Here is a 14,953-nt window from a genome sequence, read left to right as displayed (position 1 = left end):
TATCTTATCTGACTCTCAATCTACTGAGACACCTAGCTGCCCCCAACTTTTCAATTCAAATCCAATGTCACCTCTCATTTAAGGTATGCTTTCTTTATGTAATAAAGATTTCTCTGAAAAGTTTCATTTAAAGAAAATATTTATTTATTTATTTATTTTTTTAAAACCCTTACCTTCCATCTTTGAGTCAATACTGTGTATTGGTTCCAAGGCAGAAGAGTGGTAAGGGCTAGGCAATGGGGGTCAAGTGACTTGCCCAAGGTCACACAGCTGGGAAGTGTCTGAGGCCAGATTTGAACCTAGGACCTCCCATCTCTAGGACTGGCTCTCAATCCACTGAGCTACCCAGCTTCCCCCTAAAGAAAATATTTAGAAACTGAATTTATTAAATTCTCAATTTAGAATCAAATCATTTTGCAAAGTGAAGAATATTTTATGACATATAAAGCTACCCCCTAATATATGTTTTACTTTTTATTTGAGTATATATCATTTCCTTATAACAAGATGAACCTGTAAAAAAAACAATTTATTTCCAAAGTGCTTTAAAGGTTACAAAACACTTTCCCCACAACAACCCTGGCAAGTAGGTAGTACAAGTATAATTATCCCCATTTTACAAATGAGAAAACTGAGGCTCACATGACTTACCCATGGATATATAGTTAATGTGGCCCACAGAATCCACACCATCATAAGACCCTATGGTCTTTAGAACTGGAAAGAAATTTGGAAAAGATCTAGTCCATCTCCTCTTTTTATAACTGAGGAAATTCCTTTACTAGAATTCCAGTAAAGGATGCTTTCAAAAGTTGTGGCTTTGTGTCTAAGTGCTGCTTTGGCTCCAGTCCCATAGATTTTGATAAGTAGCATCTGGACCATCATAACCTTTGATGGAATCTTCTAGTCTTTTTATAGTTTCCTCTTTTAACCCATCACTATTTAATAAGGGCAGTAACTTGTCCAAGGTCACACAAGTAGTAATTCTTTTCTGAACTTACTCCAATGCCTGTACTCCTACTGTACACTGTTGTCAGAGGCAGGCTTTCAATTGACTATGGAAAGTCACACCCAATTAATCTGTTTACTTCTTCCTACCAAGGCAAGGGAAACTGTCAAGATAGGCGCCATGTTTGATCTAAGTCGGACGACTGGTTTTTAAATTACTAGAATCTTTCATAAACTGTCTGTAAAGTATTTCATACTTTGAATATTTTAACTCAGATAAAGCAACTTAATATCTACCCATATTAAAGTGAAAGATATGAAGAATATTCTTTTCATAACTTCCATTATGATACTGAGCATACAAAGACTTTTCCCATCAACTTGAATCTACGAGATCCAAATTGCCATAGCTCACCACTTATTTTTTGGAAAGCACAAAATAGTTACATATTTGGTTTTTTCCTATAATAAGTAAGTGTGTTAACTACATCAAATTCTAAATTGCATTGTTACACAATTATTGAGGAAAGTGAATCTTTCTGAAGTTAAATGATTTGTCCAAGATCACACAGGTAGTAGGCATCCAAGGTTCACTACACTTGTGTCTTTGAACAAGTCATTTAATTTCTATTTTTTATTAATTTCTTTTTTCTTTAAACCCTTCCTTCTGCTTTAGAATCTGTATCAAATATAAGAAAGAAGAGAGCAAAGGTGGGGAAACTGGGATTAAGTGACTTGCCCAAGATCATATAGCTAGGAAACATCTGAAGTCATATTTGAACTCAGGTCTTTCTGACCCCAGGTCTAGCACTCTATCCACCAAAACATCTAGCTACCCAACTATACATCTATCTTCCTACTATTTTAAGGAGATGGCATAGAATAAATTTACTGAGCTTATTGTTAATAGCTTCATTAAAAGATAGGTTAGAAAGTTAATTCATAGGGGGGAGGTTAGGTGGCTTAGTGGATTGAGAGACAAACCTAGAGAAAGGCAGCCTTGAGTTCAAATTTGACCTCAGATACTTCCTAGCTGTGTGACTCTAGGCAAGTCACTTAACCCTCATTGCCTTAACCTTCTTCTGCCTTGGAAGCAATAAACGGTGATACTATTGTTTCTAAAACAGAAGATAAGGGTTAAAAATAAAAAGGAAAGTTAATTAACACTTCAAATTTCATTTACTATCCATACTTGCAAGCCCCTGTTACCACTGGGAATTTTTTTATACAGTGAAAATTACATTATCATTTAAGGGAAAAAAATTAGAAGGTATAAAAAACCTCATTGGATAAAATTCTCCGGGGTAAAAAGGCAATAAAGGGAAACTATGTCTCAGCATCCCTTATACATTCAAGTAACAAGATTTTGTTTGTTAGCTCCTGACAAATACAATGAGCAAATCCTTCCAAAAATGATATTCCAACAAACTTTGCTCATAATTTGTTTATGCAGAGAAACCTGAAGTCCTGGGGGACATGAAGGGTTTGGGGAGCTATCTGAGTAGCATACCTATTCTTGAAGTCAACCCTCTGTCCAATTAAATAAGTTAATGTTTGGTTCATATACTGTAAACCTTAAAATTTCTTAGACTTATAAATGTTGGAAATTTCACCATTGGGAAATTTCATACTTGAAAAATTTCTTATTGATAGTGGGAACTCTATTGGAATGTGAACCCCATTGGCATGGGAGGTTCCTCCTCCTCCCTTCTTAAGATTACTTTAGGACAGAAACCTTTTGCTGAACAATGGAAAGGGCTTTGACCTGTGCTTAAGCATAGAACAGGAATTTCTTTGAATCATGATTGATTTTAGAATTGATACAATAGAGATACTTGGAATGACAGAACCAGGTCTTGGAAATTACAATCTCCACCCCACTCAGTCCTAACAGGATTTAGGAAGGGCTGCAGCATAGATCAAAATTTAATTATTTGAGAATATGACCTTCAACAGACATGTGCAAAGCCAGAGACCTCTGGGCGGTCCTGGGTTAAGGTAGAGCCACCATTGGCACAGGGAAGACATGGACAGTGATTGGGAGATGTGAGAACTGCGGGGAGGGAACTTGGATGGTTTCTTTAAAGAGAGAGGGGTCTGAGGACTGAGGGGTGGTTGGTTGGAGAGGTTTTTGGTCTGAGAGGTGGTGCTTTGAGGGATGGCTCTGAAGGAAGCTGGAAGTGGAGGCCCCTCAGACTGTTTCTCCATTTTGGTCACGTGAGTAATAGGGACTGATCTCCTTTCTTTGCCTCAGCTATCTAAGGGCTTGGGCCTTTTGGCCCAGCCTAAACAGAAGGGGTATTTAAGCCCTATTCCCTTCTCTCCCCTTTCTCTCTCCCTCTCTCTCTCTATCTCTAATTCCTTTCTTCCTCCTGTTTGTAATTAAACTCTATAAAAGGTTGACTGCTGACTTGAGTTTTCATTTAGGAATTACATAGCTGAATTCCTTGGCGACCTTAAATTAATATATATCAGTCTTTTAAAGTGATTTCCTTGTCACAATACTTACTGTCCACTGAAGCCCTCCTCTGACACCTCAGTGTAGTATGAAAAGACCTTGGGTTCTCAAAGACTATGCCTGCAAATCTCAAGCCCTTGTAGACTTACCATGAGTTTGGGCACAAAACTGGGTAACTGTGTTTCTGTCATTGAAAGACCAACTCAGCAAAGGATAACGAGATTCATCATCAGCCTGACTGCAAGGGGATGAATTTCTGGCTTGTCATCTCAAGTATATTAAGTCTGTATCTGTGTTTGCCTTCCTTTACATTTTTTCATTAATTTCTTTGAATCGCCTGACCTTTTGCTCTTCCAAATGAATTTTGGATTTATTTCTAGTTACTAAAATAATTTTTTGGTAATTTAATTGGTATGGTACTGATTAAGTAGATTAATTTGTCTATGGAGGGGAAGGAACTAAGGAGAGAAAAAAATTACAGATCCTTGAAACCTTTGAGTATTCATCTATTATTTGGTCCAATTAGCATTAGATATCAAGAGTTATAAGACCAAAAGATAACTAAAAAAGGGTTTATTTTTTACTGATTTATCTCTTTTTTTTTAACTACTGTTTCCTAAGCTTCTCTAGTTTTCTTTTGTTCCATTACCTTTCTGCTCTGATGTTTTAAAAAAAAGACTGAAAATGCTTAAATGCCATTTAGAAGACATTTTTCACACTGGGACCTAGGAAGCCTAGCTTGCCATCCCACAATAACCATTGTAGCTAATTCAATTTAGAAAACATGCATTAATGCCAACTATATTCAATCAGTTAATCCAGCCTTAAAGCCAGGAAGACCTAGGTTTGAGTCCTCTCTTTGACACCTACTGGCTGTGTGACTTTAGGCACATTCTTTATTCTTTATTGCTCTGGACAGCTCTAAAACACACATTGCAGATAAGGTGCTGATCTGTTTTGGTAATGAAATCACAGATCCAGTCCCTTTCCCTACATTGTGTGAGGCACTGGATAAAAATAGACATTTAGGGATTAAAAGACTATTTACCAAATGAAATCTAATGAGGGTGGAAATAAATTCTGGGTATACCAGCACCTTCTTTTGTCACCACTTCAAGTTTGCTTAAATGGTACAAGTATATCAAAACCAAAATAACGGTTCCAAAGGCAGATGTGCTTATGTACAACTTGTGTACAACTAACTCAATGAATGAATTTTGGTATGTGATTTCAAAATCTTCCATGTCTTCCCCATGCCTACAAGATAATATCCAGATTTCTCAGTCTGACATTCAGGGCTCTAACCTACAAAATTATTATTTTTTTTGTCTCTTGACCTACATGGCTAACCTTTTCCCCAACTACATATAAGCTCTCCTATAACTACATAGGTCTTCTCATTATCTTAAGAACATTCTATGTTTGCTTCCAGCTACAAGTCTTTGTTCATTTTTTCCCTTCCACCCTTATGTATCCACCCAATGTATCCAATGTCGTACCTATCCTTCAAGGTTCATCCTCTCCCAGGCTATTCTGATCAGTCTCTTCGATTATTTACAATGATTCACTTTGGGGAATTAGTGTAGCTCATCATAGGGCTGATCGTATCGTATATGACCTTTCATTTTACTTAAGTGTGTGAATGTCTAATACGTCATCTTAGAAAGCACAGGTCTTCATTGATATCTCTTTTATATGGGGGGATGAAATAAAGCAAAGGATTCATATGAGACATGTACTAGGGGTTGGTCATGTCTTTCAACAAGTGAGTGCCCTGCTCCATGGGAAGGGATCCCATCCATTCTTGTGATACACCTCCCTGTTACCATATAGCAGATATTTTAACTACTATGTGAGTAAGGGAATTTTAAACTAGGACTTCACAGACAGATTTCAGTGACTCCATGAACTTACATATGAAAACTTTTCTTCTTTATTCTCAACAACCCCTACTTGTCATTTACTTTTATTTTAAAAACATGCTTTTGAGGAGTCTTCACCAGACTACCAATAAGATCCATGCCATTAAAAGGTTAAGAACTCTTCATCTAGAGGCAGCTAGGTGAATCAGTGGATGGAGTGTTGGATTTGTAGTCAGAAAGACTCAAGTTCAAATCCTACTTTGGCCTTTTACTTGCTAAGTGACCATGGGCAAGTCACTTAACCTCCATCACATTTCCTCAGTGGTAAAATAAGGATAATATCAACATCTCCCTCATAGCATTTTGAAGATCAAATGAAATAACTTGCACAAAATGTTTATAAACCTTTAAGTTTCATATAAATGCTAGCTAAAATAGGTATTTTTGAATAAATAAAATAAAGGTCTAGCACATGTTTGATATAGGCATACAATGAACAATCTTTCTGGACTTCTCTATTTATTGAATGAAGGGATTGTACCTTGTGTTCTCTAAAGTTCTTTTTGCATCTGAAAAACTGTGGTTCTATCTACTATCAGAGGTGAGAGATCTGTTGTGCCTTATTGTCCCATCATCACCATAATTAAATTATTATAATCATTGGCATGATGATTACTTGTGTTCTTTATTATCATCGTAATTATCACCTTGGTCCAATTATATAGAGCTTCCACGGCCACCTTGGGGCTCTTTTACAGTCAAAGAATAGCCAGTGAATTCAAGGCCATTTCTACAGATCTCTTTGAAAACTACCTCTTCTTATTTTGCTCTAGGAACAATAATGTTGGTGGAGAAACAATAATTTTCCACAAAAGAAAGAAAGTTAAATTAGAATTGCCCATTTGAAAAAAAATTTGCCTTGTTTTCCAATGCATTTTATCCCATATGATTTCTAGAACAGCTAGCCATTGGGTATACAGTATGACTGTACAATTATGAAAGAAAGAAATTAAAAACTATTCTTTAATACTTTAAGGACCTCTGATTTGATCAAGGAAGGCATTCTTTCTACATGCAAAAACATTTTATGCCTTAGGATCCAAATTAGTAAGCTGTTCTAATTAAAAATAATTTATCATTTGGAATATTATTGTGCTGAAAGGAATAATAAAGTGGAGGAATTCCATGTGAACTGGAACGACCTCCAGGAAGTGATGCAGAGTGAAAGGAGCAGAACCAGGAGAACATTGTACACAGAGACTGACACACTGTGGTACAATCAAATGTAAAGGACTTCCCATACTAACAGCAATGCAATGATCCAGGACAATTCTGAGGGACTTATGAGAAAGATGCTATCCACATCCAAAGAAAGAAGTGTGGAACCAGAAATGCATTAGAAAAATAGATGATCAACCATGTAGTGCTATAGGGATGTGATTAGGATTTTGATGTTAAAAGATCACTGTACTGCAAATATGAATAATATGTAAATAGGTTTTGAAATGATATTTGTATAACCCAGTGGAACTTCTTATCAGCTTTAGGAGGAGGGAGGAAAAAGCAGGGGAGGGGTGGAAATCTTGTAATCATGAGAAAATATTCTAAATAAAAATTTAAAAATTAAAAAAATAATTATTTATTATTTAGTCACCAACCATCTGGTTATTTCCTAGGCTGGTCTAAAAATGATAAATAACCCAAGGATAGACTTAGATTTATACATCAATTCAGAGCTTGCATTCCAGTACAACAGAATTAAAGACCCTTGAACTCACCTCCATGTCACAAGATACTAGAATTTGACATAAGTGGAAGTTTTCACATCTAAGTGTATATCTATTCTTTGGCATCTTGTGAAAGTATCAGGAAGTCTTAAAGAAGCATATTTATTTTATATTCTTAAGAGTTTAGGGAATTTATTTAGGGGAAAATTTTATGTAGCTTAAATATCTTGGTCAAGACAAATTAGGGCAAAAAATATCCTAAAGTCTAGAGCTAGAAGGGTCTTCTGGGGCCATCTAGTCCAAAACCTCATTTTACAAATGAAGAAACTAAGACCCAGGAAGATTGTGATTTACCCAAGGCCACACAAGTAATAATCTCCACAATGAGGACATGAATCTGTAGTCAACTTTTGCCTCCAAAGTCAGAGGTCTTTCCATGGTGATGCACTGTCTTCATATATCTTGCTCTTTGGCTAATTTCTGTTTCATGTTACCCAGTACCATTTACTCACCCATGGGAGTATATAATTTGTACAAAACTGTCATGAGAAATCAATTGAGGTAATGCAGCCAAACCATTTTGTAAACCTTAAAGTAACTAGATACAAAAATATATAAATATAAATCTATTTTGATTATTATTATTATTACTCTTGTTGTTGGGCTATCACCTGTGATCTCATTAAAGTACTAGACATTGTTCCCTACCAGTTTCCTCACCATATTAGTGGAAGCTGAGCTTGTCAGACTTTCTTTTTCTAACTTTTTACTCTTTATCTGCCACCTAAAGAAGTTACTTAAAGTTAGAAGTCTTTGTATGTAATTTGGTTTTGAGGCAACTTTATTTACTGAATAGACTTTTAAAAAACCTTACCTTCTGTTTTAGAATCAGTAGTGTGTATTGATTCCAAGGCAGAAGAGCAGTATGGGCTAACAATGACCTAATTAAGTGACCTGGTCAGGGTCACATAGCTAAGAAATATCTGGGGCCAGATTTGAACACAGGACCTCTCATCTCTAGACCTGGCTCTTAATAGTCCACTTGAGCCACCTAGGCTATTCCCTGAATATATATTTAATTAAAAAGTTATTTAATGGTTCCATTAACTCCGGTATGAACATGTTTTATTACTTCCACTTGTAAGTGGAGCCTGACTATAACTATAATGTTCAGTCTAATCTATAAGAAATTATGAGAATGACCAGCACTTCAATGAAAGTCCCTGTTAAGAAGCATATTAAACATCTCACCTTTTGGGGTTTTAACCAACATAAAACCATAAATGCAAATGAAAATGGCACAAAATTGTTCCATCTAGGTGAAGAAAAATGTATTCATTGAATCCCAACTTCTAGTACAACATAAGGAAGGAGCTCTTGTCCATTGAAGATAAGCATATATCTAGCATAGTTCCATCTTCAAAGAACAACACATTTTTCCTCCTCTCAATCCTGTCAATCTCAGTTCATATGAGAATTGCTCCACCCTATTGTTGCAATGTCAATAATTCCACAGCAATGACTGTCTCATCAAAGGGATTCTCATTATCCTGCCAATTAGACTTTGATTTGTTCTTTCATTTCCAGCCAATGCTAGTTTGGTTTTCTTGCAAGAACACAACATACATTTCTCAGTAGAATACAGAATCAATGAGAGCTCAATAGAGAATCCAATAGTATAACATTACAAAGGCTTGGATGACCTGGCTACAAATGACTATAAATACTGACTAAACACCCTGCTTGGTGCAGAGCCCTATTCTAGGCATTTAAGACTTTCATCCACATGAAAAGATAACAGACATATACATCATCTATATCTCCATAAGACTGGTGATAATAAGATCAAGGAGTGAAATGACTTGTCTCATATTTTTATAATTTTAAATTACATTGCAATCTCAATCATATTGACCTAGCTTCAGAAACAAGAAGACCTGGATTCAAGTCTTACTTTTTTCTGATGTATAGTGGCTGTGTGATCTTGAAAAATTATTTAACCTTTTACTGCTAAAACCATAAGTTACAAAGAGTCATCTGAATTTGTAGAAGGAATTCTCTTTAACGATGAAATCACAAATATGGTCCTGATCCCTTAATTATTTTATAGCTGTCCAGCACGCAGCATTCATTTTTTCATATTAACCTTCCAATTCAGGTTTACTTAATAAATCATGGAACTAAAAATAGTTAATGAGCAAAAATCACCCGCAAAATTATCATCAATGATAAAAACAAACAAAATACTGTCCTTTACTCCATCGAGTTGATATGAAACTACCAAGTTTTCTCTATAGTAGATAATGGGAATTGGAGGTACTAACAATGAAGCAAACTTAAGAGGAATCTCTATAGCATGCAATTTAACAAAAGAATCAGGAGGTGAATCAGTGTGACCCTAAAAAGCTATTTCCCAAAGGCAAACTACTTACTGATTGAGTACAACATCTAGAATGAAGGTTGATCCAAATGCATCAACTTGGAAGCTCGCCTGGTCAACATGAGTAGACTGCAATATGAAAAAGACAAGAGTCATTGGTTAGGTAATTGGTTTAACTGACTAAGAAATATATTCTTATAATTGTTTGGTACTTTAAAAGTAGTCTAATGAGTAGAAAAATTAAACAGAATCTTTAAGGAAAATTGACTTTCTCTTAGTGGCAACATTTTTCCCCAAATAATGAGATAGGTAATACTTCGAAAAATTCAGTCAACTCGTCTTACTTTAAGCTTGAAATTGTGTTAAGTGCTAAGAATGCAAACAAAGGGGGAAAAGTTCCTCTTCTCAAAGTGCTCAGTCTAACAGGAGGGATGAAATGCAAACTATGTCAAACAAGATACATACAGGAGAAATTGGAGGTGGTGTGAAGGGAAGACAGTAGCTTTAAGGAAGCCTGGGAAAAGTCTTTTATGGAAAGTAGGGCTTTAGCTGAGGCTTGAAGGAAATCAGGGAAGCCAGGAGACAGTCAATGGAAATGTTCAAATTGGAATACAGAGTATTATGCATGAGGAACTGGAAGAGGGCCATTGCCATTGGATGGCAGAATACATGCGGGAAAGTATGGAGGAATAAGACTTTTTAGAAAAGGTAGGAAGGGGGGCAGTTAGGAAGCTCAGTGGATTTAGAGTCAGACCTAGAGACGAGAGGTCCTACGTTCAAATCTGGCCTCAGACATTTCCCAGCTGTGTGACCCTGGGCAAGTCACTTGACCCTCATTGCCTAGCCCTTACCACTCTTCTGCCTTGGAGCCAATACATAGTATTGACTCCAAGACAGAAGGTAAGGGATTAAAAAAAAAGAAAGAAAGAAAGAAGAGAAAAGGTAGGAAGGGGCCAATCAAAAAGGGCCTTGAATGGTCTAACAGATTTTCCAATGTTTTTCAAGAAATTAGCTACTTTTAGAATTGTTATATGTAATAATATCATATAATGTATTAATAAATATAATTCTATAACTATATAATATACATGATAGAAATATTAATATTAAAAATAATATTAGAGTTAAGCTGGGGGTTAATAAAAAGCATGTTATAGATAAGAATAATATAAGAAAGGAGCCCATACTTAAGTGGATATGTGACCTATTAAGTGTGAATACGCTCTACAGTGATACTGATCACGACCCATCCATGTCTCTCCATTCTGTACAACTCTGCATCTATAGTCATGAAAAATACCATATCTTCCAGGAAACTATGCCTCTCAACTAATTATTTTTTGATTCTTTGCTGTAACTAATCAAACTTGTCTTCATATGCAACCTTTTCATCTCTAGGCTAAGGACCCCCAACATTCATATGACAAAGATTGTGATCCATATAATTTGGGGAGTATGCACACTGATTTGATCATAATTCCATGGAAGTATACAAGTACGTTTCTCCTCTTATTGTTCCTCCTATGTGAATCTGATTAGGTTATACTTGGAAATTGTATTACTAGGTGATGTAGTGAATGGATGGAGTACTGGTCCTGAATTCAGAAAGACCTGAGTTCAAGCCTAGCCCTAGGTATTTATTAGTTGTGTGACCCTGGGTAATTCACTTAATCTCAATTTTTTCATCTGTAAAATGAGCACAATAATAGCACTTACCTCCCGTGGTCATTTTGAATGTCTAATGGGGTAATACATGCAAAGCACTTTGCAAACCTCAAAGTACTAAATGAAGGCTAGTTATTATTATTGTTGTTGCAGTAGTTGTTATTTTTATTTTATTAGGCCACTCCTTCCTATGTGAACAAAAGCTAAAGAGCTTGAAAATTCCTGCTGGAACATCTGGAATCATTAGCTAAAATTCCAAGAAACTTCTGAGATGCATATATGACTAGAAGGGAGGGGGGGAAAATCTGTCTCCTAAGAAAATTCCCAGTGTCCTAGAACTGAATTTTGATTAGGCATGGGAAGAGCTCTTCCTTTCCCCCTGGAATCTTAATTTTTTATAGAGCATCTATTGTTTGTGGTTTTAAAAATTCGTTTTTGTTTTTTTTTTTTGGTTCGTGGAATTTCCATTAATTTGTAGCAGCATATAGTTCTATGGCCAAAATCTTTTTTCCCAGTTTTTTTAAAGTATTCTAGAAGGGGCAACTAGGTGGCTCAGTGGATAGAGCATCATGCCTGGAAACAGGAGATTCTGGGTTAAACTCTGGCCTCAGACACTTTTTAGTTGTATGACCCTGGGTAAGTCACAACCTCAATTGCCTAGCCCTTACTGCTCTTCTGCTTGGAATTAATATTTAGTGTGTATACTTAGTATTTTTTTAAATATTTCATACTTGCATCATTTCTTAAATATTCATAGACATTTTAAAATGTAACATCTATGTCTTTTAAAACCTCAATTAACTCAGAGGAATTGCTCATTGGCTATGAGAGGGGGATGGAAGAGGGTAGGGAAAGAACATGAATCATGTAACCATGAGAAAATGTTCTAAATTAATTAATTAAATAAAATTAAATTAAAAACCCCTCAATATCCTGCATATTAAGGTTTTTAAAAAATATCCTAAAAATAGAACGTCAACATGTCACCCTATATAGCATTTTTCAAGTGCCTACTACACGCAAGGCATTTATTTCGATAGGTGCTGGGGTTAGTTACAAAGATGAAAAGCAATACTCTGCCGCCCTCAAGCAGCTTACAGTCTAGGAAAGGTAAATAAATGATTATAATTGTAAAATTGAGATTTGAACTCTGGACTTCAATCCCCACAAGCCCTTGCTCCACTTCCCTAAAATGCTTTGTAATCTCATAGAATTCTGAGGTGGGTGAGATCGAGAAGGTATTTAAGCTGATTGCAAAGACTTTTGAGTCTCTCTTTTTTGGACTTCCGTTTTGGAGCAGAGGCGTCTCTTCCATGATGTGAGATTATCTTGTCTAGGTCACTCTGGCCTAGGCACATGTTTCTTATCCTGTCTTTTCTTTAATCCTTAATCTTCAATAAACCTCTAAAAATATAATACTCCTTGCAGAGAGAAACTAATTTCTACCTGCCTCAGTCTCCCCTAAATTTTAACTGTTACATAATACAACTTCTAATAAGGTAAGGGCAGAGGTGATGTCTAGAGTAGTATCAGAAGGCTTAAGAGTAAGGATTTGCTTCTCCCTGGGAGAGAATAAGGGAAGGCTTCATGGAGGAAGGAGCCCCAGAGTACCTTAAAGAGGGGAAAGAGAGCAGAGAGGTGAATCCATGAATGAATAGGAGATGCTAGAAATTAAGTCTCAGAGGAATCAGGGAAGGAAAAGTCAGGAAAAAGGCTGGTTTGGCCAGTACATAAAAGTAATGCATACCTTTTGACCTAGCAATACCACCATTGGGTCTGTATCCCAAAGAGATCAGAGATAAAGGAAATGGACTTACCTATATGAAAATATTTTTAGCAGCTCTTTACTGTAGTGGTAAAAAATTAGAAACTAAGGAGATGTTCATCAACTGGAGAATGACTGAAGAAGTGGTATATGGTTGAAAAGAAATATTATTGCGCCATAAAGAATAACAGGATGTGTTCAGAAAAACCTAGTAAGACTCATGTGAACTGATGCAAAATGAAATGAGAAGAACCAGGAGAATATTGTATATAGCAACAGAAATATTGTACAATGATCAACTGTGAAAGACTAAACTGTTGTTGTCAAAGCAAGATTCCAAGATATTCACAAGAGACTCATGATAAAGAATTCTATTCACAGCCAAAGGAGGAACTATTAGAGTCTGATTGCAAATCAAAACAGAATATCTTCTACTTTATTTCCTTTGTGAGTTTTTTTTATTGTATATGTGATCTGTGTCTTTTGTCACAGCATGATCAATAAGAAGTATGTATTGCATGAAAACACTAGTTTCCCTTTACCAGACTATTTATCCTGGGGGGTGGGAAAAGGGAAGGAGGGGAGAATCTGAATTGTAAATTGTCAGAAAACAATTATTAAAAATTATTTCTATGTGTAGTAGCTGAAAAAAATTAAGTAAAAAAGAAAATATTGTTCTCTAATCATACATATATATTTATTTTGTGATAAGTTGCTTTATGTAGACCATAGTGAAGACTCCAAGTTAAAATGATGGATTGATGGCTACCTTCATGGACATACAAGAATGAAGGAAAATAGGCTTTATTAATAATTCTCTTTGCCTAATGCTTAATAATTCAAATGACTTGCCACAAATGTGCCTGAACATTTTGTTTATTCACAATGTTGCTACTCTAGAAAGAAAAATAAGTTGAGCAGAGAACACATACCACAAATCTGAGAGTAAATCCAGGGCATTTCCTTCATTAAAAAAACGGATTTATCATTTTCAGCTACATAAATATCAATCTGCATTTTAATCCCTATTTCTCTAAGCAACAACCATTAATGGATACCCAGTAAATATACCTGTCACATTATCTACCTCCCCCAATCTTGTCACAAATAGGAAAATCATGATGAATCAAAATCCATATTTCTGGTTGTCTGATGACAATGAATAAAGTAGCACTGTGTTGGAATGGGCTACACTCTCATAAAATTGTCAAAATTTTAAATATTCACAAAATCAAATAACATTCATTTGTTTCCCCTTTTACATGCCTAGATATCTGCACCATGTTGCAAAGGGCATCAGAATGATTATCCAGTGCCAACTGCATAGTACAGAAGCACCATCCAGATTCTGCAGTGGAAATGTCTCGTTATGGATACAAAAATTGTCCAAGAAAAAGGTTGTATGACTGAACAAAAACAAAAAGCCTCCTAAGTGATCTCTCAAATAATTTATTAATGACATCACTAATATGAGTAAAAAGATTTCTATCAATGAGGATTTTGTCATTTTCATTCATGCCCTTTAGAAGTTTGGTAGTAGACTGATGTCACACATTTTTCACAAATCACTACTGGATAACATTGAAAATCAAATTTGAACATGCCATGATTAGACTGTGCCAACTTAGCAAACCTAGCAGGTAAAAATCATAAAATGCAAGTGAGCATTCTAGGGGAACAGGAATTTTCCAGGTTTGTGTCACATACAGAACAGTCTCAACTAGTCGCTATATATAAAATTTGTTGGAATGACATGATTCATGCATCTTTCAGAATAATGCAAAAATGTTTCACTTCTTCCCTAAAATTCCACCAGCCAGTAGGAAAATGTTAATGAAAACATTTCAGATTTCTCTTAAAGGTCATTTAGAAATATGCTGGACTCCAAAACCAAGACAAGAACCTTGGATTTGTGAATATCATCTGTGTTTAAAGTGTTGATTGATACTGAGATACCATCATAAACATGTTAGAAAATCAAAAAATGTCACTGGTCCTAGTTTCCTCTATTATGGAACTTTTTCTTTTCTTTTTTTGTACACTAAAACCCTAAAATCAAATTGAATTATGTAAATAAAGTTAACAGACCCATACAATTAAAAAGGCAGCTATGTGGCGCAGTAGATAGTGTCAGGCCTGAAGTCAAGA

The 14,953-nt window shown here is 35.6% G+C and overlaps 1 protein-coding gene across 7 annotated transcripts in view; it reads right to left on the bottom strand.

Annotated features, from left to right (window-relative positions):
* Positions 1-14,953, bottom strand: part of ADAM22 (ADAM metallopeptidase domain 22) — a 265,124-nt gene that overhangs the window by 200,967 nt on the left and 49,204 nt on the right. For all 7 annotated transcript variants that reach the window (XM_007504968.2, XM_056800169.1, XM_056800168.1 and 4 more), the window contains exon 3: positions 9,428-9,504. In XM_007504968.2, the coding sequence (XP_007505030.1) occupies positions 9,428-9,504 (77 nt within the window). The remainder of the gene's footprint in view (positions 1-9,427; positions 9,505-14,953) is intronic.

The sequence above is a fragment of the Monodelphis domestica genome, chromosome 5 (assembly GCF_027887165.1).
Source record: "Monodelphis domestica isolate mMonDom1 chromosome 5, mMonDom1.pri, whole genome shotgun sequence".
In the NCBI taxonomy this organism is placed as follows: Eukaryota; Metazoa; Chordata; class Mammalia; order Didelphimorphia; family Didelphidae; genus Monodelphis; species Monodelphis domestica.
This window is presented reverse-complemented; position numbering and strand designations above follow the sequence as displayed.